Source organism: Homalodisca vitripennis, chromosome X, assembly GCF_021130785.1.
Source record: "Homalodisca vitripennis isolate AUS2020 chromosome X, UT_GWSS_2.1, whole genome shotgun sequence".
Lineage (NCBI taxonomy): Eukaryota > Metazoa > Arthropoda > Insecta > Hemiptera > Cicadellidae > Homalodisca > Homalodisca vitripennis.
Window position 1 is genome coordinate 56,163,583 of NC_060215.1, and position 21,240 is coordinate 56,184,822.

General features: G+C 32.0%; 1 protein-coding gene across 1 annotated transcript in view; it reads right to left on the reverse strand.

The window, feature by feature from the left end:
* Positions 1 to 1,322: 1,322 nt before the first annotated feature.
* LOC124369011 (lysine-specific demethylase 5A) overlaps positions 1,323 to 21,240 on the reverse strand; it is a 101,087-nt gene continuing 81,169 nt past the window's right edge. The window contains exons 26-30 of the mRNA XM_046826637.1: positions 18,218 to 18,441; positions 17,368 to 17,583; positions 15,564 to 15,702; positions 10,250 to 10,416; positions 1,323 to 6,987 (exon numbers count right to left, since the gene is read on the reverse strand). Coding sequence (XP_046682593.1) covers positions 6,853 to 6,987; positions 10,250 to 10,416; positions 15,564 to 15,702; positions 17,368 to 17,583; positions 18,218 to 18,441 — 881 coding nt within the window. The 3' untranslated portion in view covers positions 1,323 to 6,852. The remainder of the gene's footprint in view (positions 6,988 to 10,249; positions 10,417 to 15,563; positions 15,703 to 17,367; positions 17,584 to 18,217; positions 18,442 to 21,240) is intronic.

Below are 21,240 nucleotides of genomic sequence, written 5' to 3' on the forward strand. Positions count from 1 at the left end.
AGTTATTAAACTTGAGAATGTATTAACCTTTCGTAGACCTTATTGAAGATAAAATATTAACAAAATCCTTTTATCCATTTCAAAATGGCGTCTGTTTAAAACTTTTAAAGTCAAATAAAAAAAAATAAAAAAACTGGTATAGTTGTAAAAATGCATAGGATACCAACTATTTAGTAATTGTTATAGCAATTTCAATGGTACCTTTTTCAAATAAATCCGTTAACGCATAAGCGATCAAGATCACTTTATAGGTATGCTTGCACAAACCGGGAGCAACTGATAACAACTTATACCTCTCAACTGGGACATGTTAATCTATATATGTTAATTCTGAAAGCATAACAAACTTAAATTTGAGGTATAACAGTTAGTTAAAGAATCATTAAAACAAGTGTAGCTTTACTGGCTACAGTAGTTTTAAAATAACTGGTACCAATATATGACAAATTTAACATAAGGTTAAATGAGACAAGAAATTCCCCTTAAAAAAACTTCATATAAACTTAATATATTGCAGATTTTAATTATCCCAGTATAAGCCTACCGGAGATTTGGTGGTAGAGTGATTTTACTGCAAACTTTATACACTCTGACCCTCCACGTTCCCCTCCTTTTATTAGTTCAAAAGTACTATAAAATAACCATTTTGGGACCTAATATTTCAAAGACTTCACGGGGGAGTGCCCACGACCCCCTTACAGGTCTGGGGGTGTTTCCGACCCCCAAACTCAACGGTGTACCGGACACGCCCCAGAGAAGATTTCTGGGTGCACCATTTCTTCATGTAATAATGCTCTAACCACTATGAAACCTAAGTCACCCATAACTTTGTTCTGGAATTCTCAGGTAGCTAATTTATGAGGTCTAGTGGTTATTTTTTTAAACAATTGTAAGGCAGATTGTAAGTGTTACAGTTCACTTTAAGAACCAAATACCAAGTCAAGTGATAACATGTTTTACTAGAAACACATTCTTCTACTATGTATTATATTATTTAATTTAATTACTTTTTCCAGTAGTTCAGAGGCCTGCCACACTAATCTTAATTATAATTCAACAATTTTTTATTAAAGATCATAATAAAAAGTATTTCTTATAACGTCATTTTAAATTAGACATTATATCCTACTGGCAAAAAGCCACAAGATAAATTTGTATAGTTTTACTTATATTTAGGCTACATGTTGTGAGAAAAAACCTAGTCAAAATCATATTTATAATCTCAGATTCCAATATATTTATGTGAAAGGTATTTGTATACGAATTAAAATAGTAATACAGACTTGTGCTTTCACTTCATTTACTTCAAGGTGTTTGGTTACTTAATTATATTTTATTTTTTGGTAAAAATCTCTTCATTTTGTCCTCTTTGACACTGTTATTCGACTATAAAGAATCCAAAACTTTTGTATGGGATCTAGATGTATCTTAATTTAAAATGTGTGCACACTTCCATGTAGCTAACTCACAGTAGGGAGAGGTATGTTTAAAACTTAGCAACGTCCTCCACTGTATGCACTTACTTGCCATTGTGCCATTACTTGAAATTTCACAAGTCACCAATTCAACTGTCACTTAAACTTCATAGTGTTCACAAAATTGTCACTAAGTACGCCAAGATTTTACAATAATTAAAATTAATTTTAAATTGATTTCCATCAAGATGACAAAATAAAGATATCACAAAAATCAATACAATGACTAATCGTCCTAAACAGATTCAAATTATCTTTAATAACCAATTATTTCTAACAAAATATAAATAAAATCTAAAATAAGTAGTAGTGTAATCATCATATATTCTTATACTCACCTCACTGAATCAAGAAACTAATAGTTTAAACATAAAAAATGAAGAACTTAAATAATAAATTATTACAAATAACCATTTTTCATTCACAAAGCAAACAAAAAATTCTTAAAAAAGCAAGATGAGAAACACTGGAAAATAAGATGTTACAAATAATAATTAATAGAGATCTGCGGTACAAAAAATAAGTAAATTGTCAATAAATATTAATGCCTCGGACCATTTTAGTTCTTTACAAAACACACCTCACTAGTTACAGTACATTTACACTGTACAAGTTTAAAGCGAAGGACAAAGCTGTGACATTTCCGGTCAAATAATACAGAAATCCAAACCATAACAAATTATTAATAATTTTCTTCTTTTGACTGTGATTTGCGATAACTGAAGTTAAAATCATCTCTCTGTTATGGTGATAGATCCTTACATTTTAAAGTAACAAACTGAAATGTTTCTTGTACCGCACACCGCTATAAACAATTTATTACAAATAAATTATAAAAAACTAAATTACAAGTAAAAACATGTATAACGAGGGGATATTTATAAGCATCCCCTTTATCTGTGTAATTTACATCTAAAAACCATCAAGATATTTTTAATAAAAACAAATACTAAACATATAGCGCACAGTTTTTGAACACTACTTCTTATTAATATTAATCATAGTTTGAGAGTAGAATTTGCTTTTCAACAACTTGAAACATTTTATACATATAGAGAAGGTTACAAGAAAATGTAACACAGTTTTACTAAAATATTGCTATGAGTGATATCAAATAATAAAATTGGTGTATTGAGTACAAAAATATGTTAAAATTTAGTTTAACTCTAGTGCAGTAATTTAGTATAAGCATTACTGTACAGAGTAGAAACCAACAATATATAAAATTATTATTATTTCAAAACAATAATGTAAAACAAACATCATTTTTGTAAGGCATGCTGTTCATTTTGGCAGATATGAAAATTGCATAGATTTTGCATTTTTTTCATTTAGAACGGTTATTAAATACAATACATAAATGTTTATTGCTTGCATAACAATGTTGACAAGACATTACAATGCATAATTCAGACTCTTGGGCAGAATTAATGAAAATGTGAAATAACAAACAAGTATTATTTTTAACTTAACATATATAGTTAAGTCATAGAAACTCATGTATAGTTAATTGAAATGACAACATTTTCTGTTTGGTTGCCAATAAATTGGTTTTTTTTTGTAAATATAATTCCCTAATTCTCTCAATCATTATGTGAGTTTAACATCTTATCACTGGGTGAATTATACATGTTGCTTTTTATCCATATTAAACATTGAGATAAGTTGCAGGGAATTACTTAAGTATTAGTATTGGTAATAAGGGATACCAATACTAATACACTTATCCAACTCAAGAAATAACTATTCTCATACAGATATACTCTTAAACTCTGTTATAAGAACTGGTGCCTCAACATTACTAGAGACACTAGTGTCGGTTTTGAGGATTAGTTTGGCTAAGAATTCAACATATTGATTTGGAAAACACTATATGATTGACATTAACCCTTTGAAGACCTGGCCTAAAGTTTTGTGTGTGCCTATACAGCAATATGATAATCACACAGTGTGTGCTAAAACCATACAGTTAAAAAAATGTTTTTATATTTTTGAGATCTTTAAGCACTACAACAGATAATTTTTAGGCACTGTTCAGTCAATGACCATTTTCCTGTGTATTTATCCCATATAGCACCAATAAAAAAAAATTAGGATTTAGGTTCTACTTGTCCTCTATTTCAAAGTCTACCCTGCACCGGGGGTTGCTTTTCCCTGGTGGTGGATGCCACCCCTTCTCGGGGTAAGCAATTTTTCATCGAAAATTGACTAATTATAAGCAACTTTTGTTCTATGAAATTTTTTTATGAAAGTCAATATTTTTTTACTTATTAAGGTTTTCAGACGGTTTTTTGCGAATAACTGGAAAAATATGCATTTAATCGAAAAACCTGTAGAGAGCAAAATTATAGCTGATAAAACAACAAAAAACATTGTTTATTTATGATATATGCAGACACAATACAAATGGAATTAAGACTTGTTGAAAGTTGATTCGTATTTTCAAACGTCAAAATGGAAAGTTTCTGCGTACAATAACCGATAATCAATGCATTTTTCGGAAAAAACTCATAGGATCTTTTTAAAAGGCCTTTAAAAAAACTTTATTTTTATTTTTTTTATAATAGTTACTAGCATTAAAACTAAACAAGTTATGAAGAGAATAATGTTGATTCATAATTTTTCATTTAAATTTTTTGACTTCTCTTCCACCCCATTAAAAAAAATTGTTACCACTTTACAATGAATTTTATTTATGTTCTTATAATACGTTCTGAATGTTTGACCAGTTTAAAGTACTTATTTTTGAAAAAAATTGAGCTTGAAGTAAGAAAATCATTTTCGTAATTGAGCAAAAAATCACCTTTTCTTCAAAATAAATGAAAACTATTAATGATACGCAAAACTTTGTAGAGTGCAATATTGTATGTTCTTCTTTTCTGAAACTTTTGGTGTTTCATTATTTTTTTAAGGTAAAAATGAGTAAGATATGGCCATTTAAAGTTTGCGTGATTTCGAGCAAAGTACCTTTTTAGAGCCCTTTTAGAATAAACCTTTATAAAAATAAGATCTGAGAAAAAATATTTAGATAATCTTATAGCTCTTAAACCTATATACATGTATAAACCAATAACATGTATACCAATGTAACCCAATATACATGTAAACCAATATGTATGCATGTAAACCAATATACATGTAAACCATTATACATGTATATTAGTATATTGATGAATACACATAGTCGCTATATTTTAGACTTCTTTGAACTGTCACTTATATACAAAGTGTCGTACGAGTAACCCAACAAACTTCTCAGGTGGTTTCCTCTCATCAAAATGATGAAAAAGTTTATATAAACACATGTTCGGAAAAATTTTGCCCAATTTTCTGGGAAAGAATGTTTTAGTGGCGCAAAGATAGTTGTTAAATTTATTGGATTTTATGTAAAATGAACTTAAAAATTGAATAAGATACGTCCCAGACGTTTAAGACCAACACAACGTTATATCTGATGGACATCAGAGGAAATATGCAAAATTCGGTCTCGAAAAACCTGCTTTGTTTAGATTTAAAGTACATCAACCCATTGAAGAAGCAATTAACCTAGCCTCTCTAGGACTGAATGTTTGAATTGATTTTGACAAAGATGCATGCATGTACTAACTAATAGAATGAGTGTGGTTACAGATAAATTAGATGATTTTTCAGGACATTTTACTCTATTTGGTTGCTTTACAATAGTGTTTGTTGCTTTCTCCAAATAATTTTATATTTAATTTTTTATTATATATTTACAATATTTTTTAGCAAGAAAAAATCAAATATTCTATTTTTTTTATCGGTTTTAATAGTTTTTTATTCAAAACAGCACAATGTTTTTACATGGAAACCCAGTTTTAATTGCATTACTTCATTGTAAAGCATAATAACAAAACAATAAAAATTCACTAACATTTTTTCACTTTTTGATGATTTTATGACAAGCTCATGAATTAGTTGTCTAGGGAGATGAGATCAAACTGTTTGTTACATTCAATTGTTATTATTAAAATGATAATTAAAATACCTATTTACATTACATACAATGATCATTCATTTACTGTTTATAATTCACTTTTGTGTCAGTCTTTGAGTATCTTTGATATCTAAATAGTCCAAGTATCTGTCTACTTCTGAAGTACACAAATTATCTTGTTTCATGATGTAGTGGAAGTACTAAAAACTCATTCAACAACTATAATAGATTTTGAAATAGAGGGTAAGTAGAACCTAAATCGAAATTTTCATAAAAATCGGTGCTGTATGGGATAAATACAAAGTTTACACTTTTTTACCGTCATTGACTGGATTAGGAATAGTGTTTTACATTAAAAAATTGAATTATTGATTTGTTACAAAAATGTAATGTTAAAAAAGTTTTTTAGATAATAAGGAAAAAATTAATTTTGGAACAATTATAATTTTCTTATGTATAAGATACAAACTTTCACAGTATTTGAAGAATAAGTCATATAAAGCAGTTCACAACTAAAAATATTTGTTTGCTTACTTAATTCTAAAAGCTACATTTTATCATATTTGGAAGAATAAACCCATTTAAACTTGCAATTTTTTATTTAGAAAATCCTAGTCACATCTTATAACAGTCTATAACTAAAAACAGGTACTATTATCTTAGTTTTAGAGTTATTTTACTCTGAATAATTATAATTAATAATAACTTTAAATTCTTTTTTACTCCTTCCCTTAAGCCTGTGCAACGGTTTCATTTTGAAATTACTATATTAACAATGAGTTGTTGGACAACACAATTTATATTTTTCTTTATTAAGTGGGACTTTTTCTAAGTAATATTTTTCGGATATAAACATTTTTATTCCCATTACAAATAAATATTTTAATGTCTTATTTTTAGGATTATAATTAATCTTTTTGTAGTTTCTTAAGCCAACTAAAAAATGATAGGCTTGCCATTTTAGCAATAACTACAGCTACCCAAAACACTGTATGACTTATCCTGAAAGGGTGTTAATAGTCCAGAGTGATTAAGTAATTACCATAAGATAATCAACCCATAGTAAAAATAATCATAATATTCAGCTATAAAAATAAAGATTCAATACCAATGTATTGTTATCAATGTCATTAATGGAAATGTCCACATTTTTTATTTTATCACATGTCTTGCATGTATTTTTTATTCTATCACCTGTAATGCATGTATTGAATATCATATCAAGTACTGAATATTCAAAAAATAAAATAAATAATAAAACTGAGATTTTCAAAATAGTAAACTCTAAAATAATATTTAAAGACATTTCTAATTGTACTTACTACCTGTGTTTCTCTAAGCATAAACACAAAGAAAATTTAAATATTGACCGATAAATTCTATGACTGATAGATCACAAGTTTGACTACACTGGTGGGGTTATTGTTGAGGTGATGTGGGGGCCAGTGGATCAGTGAGCATGTCCTCGGGGACCCCTACCGGAAGTGAGAACAGGCTGGAAATCTCCATGTTCTCATCTATGTTATCCTGATTTTCACAAGGCTCTTGCTTTATCTGAAACAATCATGAACAATCCACTCAGAGAACATGACAGTGAGCATGTCCTTGGAGCCCTCTATGGTTTAATCAACTTTATCTAACATGAATCAATAAATCAAGGCTCAATTCTATTCGCAGATTTGCTACTTCCTTTCTGCCACACAGAAGAACGAATTATACACAACTCTTGACACTACATGCAACGCTGCATTTTAATAAATTTAAAGAAAGTAATTAGCAAACTTTGTAGTTTTCACGTTGAAGAACAGGAATATTATGTCTATTGGGTTATTTTGTGTTTTAACAAAGAAACACAGCGACCAAAGAATACCATAGACTGGCAACCGCGTGCTGGGTTTGAAGCCAGTAGGACCGAAGTGTGGTGGGGGTAACATCACGTATCAACACTACTGCCGAGCGTCGTTGCGCCACCGCGCTCACCCTGTCAGTGTCATTAATTATAAATCCGTATTATTAATATTAGGTACTATTTTGGAGAGTGGATAAATCTTAAAATTTATCTACGTGACGTTTTAATACAAATTTAATACCGAGGTTCTAGTTCATTGGATGTAACTCTGTATTGTGCAGGGGGCGCTGCGCCATAAATTACGGTTCATTCCCACCTCGATTCTGAACAAACGGATCATCTCAAAAAATTATAAAAATTATTTTCATAAAATTTGGTTTATTATCTCAAACTTTCCCGCTGACGAAACTCACCTGACCAATAAATAAAAAAAGTAGTAGCCGACTAACTTTTTCATGTACAAAATTTTAATGTCAACTTATTTTACTTATTTTTATATTTTTCTATCAAACCAATAAAAAACTATCCACTTTTGTTTTGTACCATGGCCTTGGTCACATTGTAATGTTTAATAGTACAAAATTTCAGAATTTTATCTCAACTCTAACTATATATACTAACGGTGTTAATGAAACGCGGCGAATTAAATTTTGTGCCGGCAGCGGACATAGGTTCCGCTGAAGGGACCCTATGAGGGGGCGGGGATCGGCTTCAACTCTCACAATGTGTTACGAATAGGGATTGCCAGTCTATGGTATTCTTTGGTCGCTGAAGAAACAGCATTATTTTTCTTTAAAAATTGTAAGGCCTATAGTGATTGTGGCACAAAAAGGTTTATGGAATCCTTCATAAAATGTTTAATGGTATTGTTGTTAAAAAGTATTTTCTAAAGATCATTTCAGTGGTAACAATAAAATTATAATATAATTATTTAAAACCTTTCAGTGATATTTTATTAAAAAGTGGGGGTATCCATTCAAAAAATTAGTACATGTTGCCTAAATAATAAATAATCTCTAAAATATTTGTATTTAAATATCTCTTAGGATTTTCAAAAGCTATTTTAACAGGTTCGAATTGGCACATTACAAATTTGTAAAGATTGATATTCTCACTTCGAAGTTTAGAATATCTCTGTTTGATACACAAGTGTTTATGAATAAAACATTTAGCTCTAAATATCAGCAAACAAATTCAGTTGATTTTCAGTTCTCCAGTTATTGTCTTCATAAGTTAAGACTCATCTTTGTCATTAAAAATTACATTTACGACTTTCAATTATTTCATCAGTTCAACAATCTTTTGCACAGGCTTGATCATTTGAACATTCTAGAGAGAAATTTAAAACTCTGATTTTACATTAGGCATCAGGTCTAACTGTTCAAACCTCCAGAAAACAATAACTTTATTTATTTAAGTTATTTCCAAAGCTGGAAATTATAAAATGGGTACAACATAGCCAACATAGCCATTGCCCTTATTTCAGTTGGTAATACATCCAAATTACCAATTGACAAACTCCTAACTCATTTACAGCTCTATAATGACAACTACAAACACTACACAAAGAATATTGAAGCACCTTTTAATGCTCATTTTCAGTGTTATTTTTGCTGCAATAAGCAATTCTTCCAGCAAATCATTATTTTGGATAGCCTTTGTTCACAAATGTTTGTACTTTCCACTACAAATACAGAATGGCTTACTCACACATTCCAAGTTGAAGTTAATTGTTGCCATTTAAATTCCTTGTACACCCAAATGTTTATCATTTGGGCATATCAAATTTTATCTAATCAAGTCAGAATTTTCGATATAATGTAACCCTCTATCTCTATTAGAATCTCACACAAATATTTTTTTATTGGATAAATGATAGTCTACCATAATGGCATTTCAATCAACTTACTGTGTGCATGCTGTCCGGATTGTAGTACTATTTCATCAATAACTAGTTCTTTGATAAGTATTTGGGTTTGTCAGGAAATGTCATGTCAACTCTTATATTGTAAACATCATGGAAAAGAAAAAGAATACCTTACATAACTGTAAGAGGTATGCTTACCTGATGCCTAATGTAAAATCAGAGTTTTAAATTTCTCTCTAGAATGTTCAAATGATCAAGCCTGTGCAAAAGATTGTTGAACTGTTGAAATAATTGAAAGTCGTAAACCAATCAATGAGATGGAAATTACGGATTGAAGCAGGAAGTTTAAAACACATTCTTTGTCAAAACATGGATAACTAGCAAAACCGTGTGATCCCGACTCTAACTCTAGCAAAGTTATCTTCAATAAAATACAAAGAAACTATAAACAATGACCATTCTTGACACCAGAATTGAATTTATTATAATGTTTTTCAACACTGTAATAACAACACACAGAGTACAATCAAGTATTTAACTTGATGTGGTGCAAACACAGATCCAACTTGATGAAGTAGCACAAATGACTGTGAAATAAATAATCATAATGTAGCTATAGTTACAATAAAGAAAACTGTTAATTGTTAACACTTTATCCACTTTCAATAATTTAAACTGGTTCTAAATATATGCTATCAAATTTTTTTTTTTCATGAATTCATGAAGAATTGAGATCCAAGTGGTAGTTGGTTTAGTAGTCAAATCAAACTTTTCAAAAGCATAAAAGACATTACAAATTTCACAGGTGCCACACTTTATTTCCATTATTAAAATTTAATAGCTTTTATTTAAATGATGAACAAAATTAAGCCTATTAATTTATGAAATTGGAAAAACGAAAGTAGCCCACTTCTCAAACAAGACAAACATAGGCTAGGATTAAAACTGTTAATGCTAGGTCCTCACATTATTTTTAGCTCAATTGCAACTTTTGCTCTCATATTGATATCTTATATGACCAAAATAACTCATGTCCAACCACCACCCATCCTTAATTTCAATTTAACTTAAACTTAAACTACATATATGTAACTTCAAACCTGAGATAAATCCATTTCTTCCTCCACAACGAAAGTATCAGAGCGAAAGCACTGTTTACAAATGTAATCTTCGTCTTCCCTGATGTCATTTTTGCCAAGCCCAACACAGTGTAGATGGAACCACTGCTCACAACCACCGTCACACTGTACCCAATCCACTTCATGACCTGTGCAACAGACACAGCACATTTTATATACCATTGGTTTATTGACTGAAACAGGAAAATAATTAAATACTGTAAACTACGAGGACTGTTTTTTATGTGAGCACTGTTTTGAAAATCTGTATCAGTGTCAGACACAGACAGTGTATCTACATCTGTTGACAAACCACAGAATCCATTAACATGTTCGCTACTAAAAATCCCTATATAGAGTTCTGTATATGCTGAAATTTTTTAAGCATATTTTTACTTACTTTTGGATGAAACATGATAGAAATATAAGAAAATTACTCATTAGTCGCAAAAAGTATCACTCTACCATTTTGAGAAAGCGGTAATTGTGGTTACCGCTATCTCCTGGGGACAGACTTCCTTGCCAACTGGTAACTCTAGTTACCGCTTGCACAAGGGAAGACCCTTTTGTGGAAGTGGGAATATTTCAAATGAATACATTGTAGCTAAGTGAACTGTGTTTTATTTGCTTAAGACAAACATGAACAATATTTATACGTAAATGTGTAAACCATAATGAATGTAAAAGTTTATAAAAATGTAAAAAAGTTAATACACATCTCCGCTAACTCACTCAAATTTAGTTATGATTTACAAAATATGTGGTGAGTAATTATAACAAAATGTATTTAAATGTTTACTTGAAATGACTGTAGTTTACAAAAAATATTGTAGTACATAAGTTTATAAAATTGAAGAAAAAAGAAGAAATAAGTTTACTAAAATAAAATATTGAAACAAATGTGTATATACACCCTAACCAACCCACCCAAAAGTCGTTTATTATTCACAAATCTACTATAAAAACTTAAAAATCATAAAAAATAATGAAAAAGTCTAATGTGAAAATAACGTGCATAAAAATGTAGGAAAAGTACCTCCTGAGGAGCGAGAAATACAGCATTGTGGAAGCTCAAGTGCTGGCCGCACACTGACCTCATTTCAGAACAAAGGCTCTGTGGTAACCAGAGTTACCACCCGCAGCGAACGTGTTAAGGTAACAATCCATTGGGTTTACATTATTTGTTTATGTGTATTTCAAATGCCTCCCCTGATTGAAAATCCCGTCAACTATGAAATACGTCTTGTTATTCACTTTCTTGGTGCTAAAGGCTTGAAAGCAATTGAAATTCACAATCAAATTTGAAAAGTGTACGGAGAATACATGAGTAATGGAATTGTATGCAAATGAGTAAATGATTTCAATAATGGCTGAAACAATGTACAAGATGAGAAACTAAAGTGAGTGACCCTGATCCAGTGATAATTGATAATGAGCTGCAGAAAGTTAAAATAAAATGTTAATACAAACAGGCATTTCACGATTTCTTGCTTTGTCAAAGAAGTTCCCTTAAGATTCATGAATGAAAAATAAAAAATGATTGAGGCGCATAAAAATAAATGTTTTCAGACAGCGACTTGACTTTTCCAGAGCATTATGATGCTGAAGGTGGTGATTATTTAAGCCAAATTGTCACATGATGGAATATGAGTGGCCTACATTACAGGAATCAAGGAATCAGAGCAACAATCCATGGAATGACGGCATTCAACATCGCTCAAGAAAGTGAAATTCAAGCAGACAATTTCAGACTGGAAAGTCATTTATACCATGAATTGGAACAGAAAGGGGATATGTTTGATAATTTTTTTGCCTGTAGGGGCACACAAAAATTCCTCAACATAATGTGAGACCTTAAGAAAATTTAACTGTACAATCCAAAACAAAAGACAAGGCATGCTGAGTAAAGCGATGTTTTGCTGCTTGACAATGCCCGTCCACAGGGCTGTAGACAGCTTACATGAGCCCTTGTACAATGACAAGAATGAGTTCTATGATGGTACATGTCCAACAAGAGAATTTGGCTGTCATTGAAGGCTGCCACTCAGTTGAGGCTGGCACAGTTTCCCTTTTACCTGCCGGAGGGGATGTGAACATTTCTTTATGATGTCCACCTTTTTATCTGTCCGCAGGACATCTCAAGTATGAAATGAGCTGGGGACGAAAAATCAGTGGCGATGCAAACACTATCATACATAGTGTCCTCAGTGTTCTCACAGATGATGGAAATGGCTGTAACGGAAGATATTTTCGTGTCATTGCTGTTTCACGATAAAGACGAATATGTTTGCGTTCGGTTGCAAATACTGGCAACCTTGTCACTAGGATACGCTTGTCTCAGTGTGTGTTTGTAATATTTGCTCTTGTTGGAGTTGCGCCGCCCACAGGTCGCGTTGCCGAAAGAATTTTGTCGCCACCCAGCTAGGAATAGTCCTTAAGTACTCACTGACCACATCAGTAGATATGGACTGGACTGAATGTATGTTCTCCTCAGAGAATGATCAATACTTTCTAAGTAAATGAATGACACAGTTAAGAGTCAAACCATGTTATACATTTATATGCTACAACTGTAGTGTTACTAAATTGAGTGATCCCGATTATTCTTAAAGTGTATTCAAAATGGAGCCATTGAATAGGGTTGTAATAGGTGGTGGGATGGCAAACATACCCGAGAAAATGGGTCTGACCACAACCCTGCCTGTCCACATGCAACAAACCATAACTGTCTAGTAAAGATATTTATAACTCTGATGTTTTATAACTCAAAAAAGTTTATTACAGTATATAAATGTTAAAACTACAGCTTTTCTCTACTTTTCTACATATTCACCATACAAATTCAAGCACTTATCATATCTTTTAACAGTTTTTGAAATTCCGCCTTTAAAAAAAATCTGCCGCCTGAGAACGTAGCCAACCTGTCACAGCGTTTTGAAACTCTTCATCACTCGCAAACCTCTGAGATGCAAGCCACCGCTTCATGTATGGGAAAAGATGGAAATCACTGGGAGCCAAGTCCAGGCTGTAGGGGGTTGGTCAAAAACGTCCCATTTCAATTTTTCCAAAAGTTCTGTTGTTCTTTGAGCTGTATGAGGGCGGGCGTTGTCATAGACAAACACAACACCAGATGTCAGAAGACCACGGCGCTTGTTTTGAATCGCTCGTCGTAGCCGTTTTAAGGTTTCACAATAAGCTGCAGCTGTAATGGTCGTACCACGCTCCATAAATTCAACGAGCAAGATGCCCTTAGCATCCCAAAAAACTGTAGCCATCAATTTTCTCGCTGAAAAAGATTGGCGAGCTTTCTTTGGCTTGCTTGGCGAAGAGGTATGACCCCATTGCATTGACTGTTGTTTTGTTTCGGCATTCACATAGGCTACCCAAGTCTCATCTCTTGTAACGATCCTGTTCAAAAATGTTTCTCCTTCAACGTCATACCGAGTAAGAAAGTCTATGGCAGAACTCATTCTTTTCATTTTGTGATCATCGGTAAGCACTTTTGGAATCCAACGAGCACAAAACTTGTGATAGCCTAGTTTTTCTGTCACTATCTCATGCACAAGACTTCGAAGAAATTTCAGGAATATGATCTGAAAGTTCCGAGATTGTGAAGCGACGGTTCTCGTGAATTTTCTCATCCACTTTGTTCACCAAGTCATCACTGACGAGAGATGGCCTATCACTCCGGTATTCATCGTGAGCGTTCGTTCTTTCATTAAAAAAAAAAAAAAAAAAAAACGATACCCATTGACGGACTACATCTTCGCTCATTATGTTTGGGCCATACACCGCACTCAATTCACGATGAATTTCAGCTGCTGTGTAACTTTTTGACCACAGAAATCTTATTACACCACGCACTTCACACTTGGCGGGATTTTCTATTACGGCACTTATGTTTTTACGTTGTAACAAACGAACGCGCGATCGCACGATGCTCTCCCTTGCACACCTAGAAGCGTACTGAACGACTGTGCACACCGATGTGAGAATGGTGGCGCTACCCCCACTACTTATCGCACCACGCCCAAACGGCGGTTACTTTATGGACGACCCTCGTATTAACTAAATCCTGGTTCCACAATGATAGTAACATCAAACATAATGGTTACATAACAAATGTAGATCTTACAATAATGTAAACTGAAGTAACATTATAATTGTTTACTGAGACAAATCCTAATAGTGGCCTGCTGTCAGTTATAGCTCGGTGGGGTGGCCACTAGATTGTCATTCATCTTCGCCTGGGATGACCTATCACATGAGTTGCTCACTGTAAATCGCAAACCTAACTCCCTTTCTTGATTATTAAATCACACTGAAGAATCCATTGATTTAAATGACCCGACCTGAGAATCGTCACAAAACATGAATTGTGATATTTTATATGAAACAAGGTTTATTTCTTGTACAGATAAGGTCACACGGCCATGCAAGAGATTCTTGTCTTGATCATAACTTTGTTAATTTACTGAGGGTATTAGTTATTTTGCCGACTTCTGCCATATATCTCTATGCTACTGTTTCCAAATATTAGCAATATGATTAGATCCATTTCTCCGAAATATAAAACGTTTATTGAACATGATTGGACTAATATTAAAGCTAAGTTATATGTAATAGTTTAGAAACCTATAACACAACAAGAAAACTTAAATTAGCACCGAGACCACCTCTACAAATGACACTGTAAACCTAGTGACTTGTAAGTTTGACACCATAGTCATAGAACTAACTAATGGAGCCATGAACATAGCAGGAAATTGGTGTGGTAGGGTGAGTCTCAGCATTAATCAGCCAAGGATGCCGGTGTCGAATTTAAGAGAAGGCAAAATGTAGCACATAAAGTTTAAATAAGATGATGCAGCTTTAATAAGTATTTAAAATTGAATGGCAATTGTAGGCAAATTTTAGCTGGGAATGTAATAGATAAACTAATATTGCCACTTAAAAACCTTTTAAAAAGTAAGCTCTTCTTTTTTAAATGACCGAACAACTCTTATTATAAGAATATGCTTTGTAAATACTTAAAACCTCATTATAGAACTAACTTTATAAGAACAAAATTACAGCTTTAACTGTCAGTAGTTAAAAAAGCTTTCAACCATCCATTGTGTCAACAAAATGATCTCCACAATGACTGTCTGTTTCTCAGATTGTATGACAAAATAAAAAAGTAATTGAATTTAAAACATATAAAATTTTAATTTTATTATAAGTATTTCAACCAAGAAACAACGAAATTTTGTTTGACTTCTTTTTTTATATAGTCTGACTGGTCTCTTTATCCTACCTGTAGGTCGTCTACACACAGGTGCAGCACACAATTCATCCTCTTCCTCGTCTGAGGACTCCTCATCATCATCTTGCCGACTTCGCTTGCTTTTGCCAGATTTTTTACCTGATGGACCAGTTTCTCTAACTGTTCTCTTCTGGAAAAGAGAGACGACAAAATCATTATCATATCACTCATTAGACACACGTGAATCAAGTCAGTGGTTTCCAAACATTTTACATGAAAGGTTTCCTTTATTTTCAATCAGAACTACACGTGTTCTTTACTTTCCACTTCTACAGTGTAATTATAATTCCGGAAAGTTTACAGAAGCAATTCAGTTGCCAAAGTACAACAAGTTAAAAATACAATCATTGATAATTGCATATTAAATACTCTATAATAATATTTTGCACGGGGTTTTTCCTAAATATAAACATTTAGTAATACATCAATGAAAGCACATTTTTTTCATTTCAATTCATAATGGCAAGTTTTTGAAAAAATCCTATTACCTTCATAATGAAAGCTCCTCCAAGAATAATTAGGGAATAAAATACACAAGAGTATCTGTTTTATGAGGTAAAAGTAAAAAAAAAAACAAAACAAAGATGTCTTATTTTACCAGACGAAGTTAGGGCTAAGAAGCCCTCTCTAACACTTAACCTGGGGACAAAATGTCCCCAGAAAAGAAAAAAGTCTCTAGAAAAAATGGAAACATTAGGCAAACAATGCTTAAATCATATTGTGCTTATTGTTAATTGTAGAAATTTCTCAAGACTTTCATAGGAATACCAAAATAATGTTTTCTTACAAACAAATAACAAATAAAAGTAAAAATTTGTTTAGCACTGTGGTTAATATAAATACATTAAGTAATTAAAATAAGCAGAGGTGTTCTCCGTATTTGTTACTTTTATAAGCCATATATGGATTTTATAAAAGCAAATACTTTGTTTAATGTACAATCATCCAGTTCCAAAAAAATTTATATTTTGGTCATAGCTAGCGGCTATATACGTGGCCGTGACATTCACTAAAACGCAACAGTGGTAATACACGCAAAGCACTCTTATTAAATATTAGTTGTTGTAAATATCCAACTGAGTGCAGGTCTATCTACAGTGTGAACTAAACAATGTTATTTGTCACTGGTGTTTATGGCGTCTACCGATCCACAGGAGGTGGATGCACAACAGTTGTTAATTTTTTAATATCCTCTGATACGGAATGTGGCTATAAACAGCAGCATGGTTACTTATTGATTGTTTACTTTCTGTAGTTATTAACCATGTGTTATTCTACAGTTTATGATAATTAGTGCTTTAATTAGTGTTTTACATATTGACAAATCCAACCAAACCAGACCCAGCCTCTACTCAAATGAATTGTTCGAGGTTTATGAAATTAAAAACACCTTTATTATAAAGGCGGAGTAAGGGCTATTAAGCCCTCTCTACCACTCAACCTCATATCATATACAGTAAATTTACAATAGTTTGATAGAATTGTAGTAAATTATTAACTTATACTTTAAATAGAAAATAACAAAATTACACACCAAAGATCTGTAGGATCACCCTAAGGTCGCAGTAACAGGAGTATTAACTTTAAAGGACCTGTAATTTTATTTATTACTTTGTAATGAAATAATTTGAAAATATTGGTGATAGAATCAAGTAAAAGAATATTGCCAAATTGTGAATTGTCGATACCGCTAAGAATCGGTGTATGGAGTATTAGAATCGATCCTTACTTAATTGTGAATTAAGTACATGAATTGTGTAAAAATAATGTGTAACTACAAGACATTAACATATACCTTGCGCTCCCTGTTTGCACCCTCATGTATGAATTTTTTGTCTTTACTTGTGTCTCTGGGATTTCTAACTTTCAATTTCTTTGTGTTGCTTGTGGCTCCACTTGATGTTGAAGGATAGTTTCCACTGCTTATGTCTATATCTTCGAAAATTCGTTTTGATCTAGCAACCCTTTCTTTTAGGCTTTTTATGGTTTCTGAATCAGTCTCGCTTTCATCCTACAAACAACACACAATTAATATTTATTAATGTTATCAAATAAATTTAACCAATTAATTGTTGACAACACTTTTGATTGCTGTGAATGCAGTGACTAATGTTGGATGACACACCACACACTGCTACTATAACCTTTGGCAGCAGATGTGTTAAAGCAAAGTTACTTTAGTACTTAATTTATATATTTTTTTAAAAGTTAAAATTGCAACTGGAAGGTTTTTTCATAAGTTTAGTTTTAAACGTTTGTCTGTTTAAAATAATAATAATAAACATGACCAAATTTAAAAAATGAAAATCTATACAATTTTATTTAGAAATTAAAAACTCATTCAAAAAAATCCATTAATTTAAACTTATTCATTTATACAGGAGTAATAACAATCATGCTATATTTTTAAGACAGATGCGTACCATGGTTTGCACACAAACCCACACATTTTTAGATAATAGAAATTTACAGAAATTAAATTATAAGGTGAAACATGTTTAACGTAATTAGTAACAACAAGCAGTTTCTTCAGTATTAGCTAAGTGATTCCTCTTTATACTAAAACAAATAATGGAAATGTAAAGAATATTCTGAGAACACCTGGAATCTTGACATAATGATATGTTATTGCAAAATATACAAACCTCATCATCATGACATTTACTGCGCAGATTTTGAGGTTTGGTGGCTTGTAAGATGCGCCAAATGACATTGGTCTCCTCTAAGGATACTTCCATCAGGTCCCCTTCAGTCATCAACTCCTGTAACTTCAACAGACCCTCCTGACTCAGAGCCAGTGGTGGCTCTTCCATCATTCGAGGCACCAACGGTGATTTTCTAAGGTGCTTTTTTACTCGTATCTTTGATACTGAAACAGACATAAATTTCAATGATAGCTACAGAAACTATCTAGCAACTGAAGTGGTTTAGTGAAATTTTGATCGCAAATAATGTAAAAGTTAAATATATAGTTAGGTACCGTGAGTCTGCTACGTTTATTAGCGGATAACCGTCGATCGGTACTGATCAAATTACTTTATTTTGGTCACTGCCACGAGTCTGATGCCTCTATTTGCAGACCACTAATCAGTAGTATATGCATATTACTGATCGCTAAAATGTGTCATTGTTATATTTTGTTTATGAAAAACCGTAGATGGATCAGCTAATCAATACATTATCATACTTTTATAAATAGTATTTCGCTTGCAGATTCTATTTCCTATGTTTAAGTTTTTGCAATACTACATGTCTGCTGCATGATGTCAGCAGCTAATTTTTGTAGCTGTATTAATATTTCCTCTATAAAATATATTATGTTTATGTTTTAATACTTTATTATATGATGACTAGGTTTGGTTTGAAAACATTTTAAGTTTAAAATATGTTTAATAAGTGATACAAATTTATAACCATATAATCTATCAAGTTAAAGTAGAAGCTTTGTTCTTAAAATATACCTATATTTCTGAACCTCTGTAAATCCCTTAATAACATAGTGGTATTGTTAGATTCCTTTTATCAGAAAGTCCCCAAAGGCTTAAGAATGACAGAAATTAGATTGATGGTGATTTTGTTTAAATCATATTTAGGTTATAAAAAGCTATTAGCATTTGAAATTTGAGAATTGACTTGTCAGGATTTGGATTTGGATAGGAGAATTCTGGATTTGCCCATCACTAGTGTATATTTTGATAGCAATAAAGAATGAAGCTGGACCATAAACTTTGATTTGACTTAATTTGCTGCCTAGTCTGTTTAACTTGCTTCCCTAATAGGCCCTTGATTTGATCTATAAAAAATTACACAGACCTTAATTTGGAAGCAAATTAAAAAGAACTGTGGTTATGTATACTTACCACTGATATTTTTTGATAGCAATTAAATATTAATGTGTAGTGATTGTAAGTACAGAAATCTTCATGAAAGTGTACAATAGTTAATATAATGGGTTCCCAATGTGATAAAATAATTGCACTCTAACATTCATTGATATCATGAGAAACAACATCTCTTTAATTTAGTTGTCACTCACTACTTGTATTCAATAGTCAAGTTTGTTTCTCCATACCCACAGAGCAATATCTTTAAACAAAAAAAATAATCCTACCATGTGAGTTTGCTGCCCCTATTACCATGCACCATTACAGCATGGTAGGATAAGTAAAGGTCATTTTCCATAACTGGGTGTTTCATAATCTTCTATGGTTTCCACCAACCAACCATATGGCAAATGGCTAGAGGTTAAGACATACCAATCTATTCAATGCAGTCAATTTATTTTCCTATTTGATAAATTATTACCAAGAGCTGTATATAGATAGAAGTAGTAATAATACAAACAAAAACATTTATAAAGTACATTTTTTAACTATACATTAGAATAAAACATTTTTATAGTACAAAATATTTTTTTATTCTGGTCAAGTATAGTCCAATAATACAAATAATTTTCGGATTAATCAAAATAAAAACAATAATCAAACTTTAGTTCGAAGTGAATAATGCTTTCTCAAACCCTAATTTCCACTGTCAGCAATATTGCATATATCTCTAAAAAGAGTAAAATTCTCAGTTTTTAAGAAAATTTTCAAATTATTGTTTTTTCCAGATGGTTTCCCTTTGAACTTAAGGGTTTAATTATCAAGAAGAAGTAGCACACACAGTTAACAAGACCTCTCAACCATACTGACTAGTTTTCTTAGCAAAACACCTTTCCGAGTCTCTTGCTTATGTGCACATCAGTGAGCATTTTTGGAACCTATCGGTAGCACAGCTTGTGATAACCTAAGCGGTGTGGTGGGCGGTTGTCCGTAACAATTTCGCACAAAAGAGTGAAATTTGTTGGAAATTGTCAGATATCGTTGTCATAGTGAAACAGGGTGGCCACAAAACCTCTTTTCAAATTCCCGGTTATTCCCAGTTATCCCGTTCGAAAATTTTCGATTCACTAGTCTATTTTAAAAACAAATATAAAATTGTAAACCTTAACCATTACGTCGAGTGCAACAGTGACGGTTTATTGTTATCAGCTGTATTTGCGAAAAATATTACAAAGCTGCGGTGCTCTAGCAAATTTCTTTTCACTAGCGTTATGTGAGAAATTTGGAAACGATTTATTGTTAACAACTATTTTAAGCTCCTTAGTTTTTAGCTCTGTCTTTCGATGTGTCGATTTAACATCATGTATACCTAATAACTTTCCTTTCTGTTATGTTTGGAAAATACATGTACCCAATTCGGAAAAAAAAACAGAAATAACAAATAAATATCAACACAGCCCTACCATGGGGGATACTGCAGTCCAGCATTAGAGTTCAGAGGGTGGACGAACTTTTGCTAAGAGACAATGATTTCGGTGGTACACAAGGTTGGTTCTGTACAAACAACAAATAAACCAAATACTTTCATGTGATCTCTATTTAATTAATTTATTGGGATGGGGGCAAGCCTAAAAATACCACGCAACTTCAAAGCACTTTACAGAGATTCAGGGAAATGAATATATATATATTCCCACATATCAATATAAAATCATAAACCATAACCTCTACCTTCTCCCTTTAAATAATAGAAATTGTAGATTATAAAATGAGCTTCCAGAATATATTCTATTTACGAAAGAATGTGTATTTATATTTATAGAGTATCTATTTGTGTACAACAC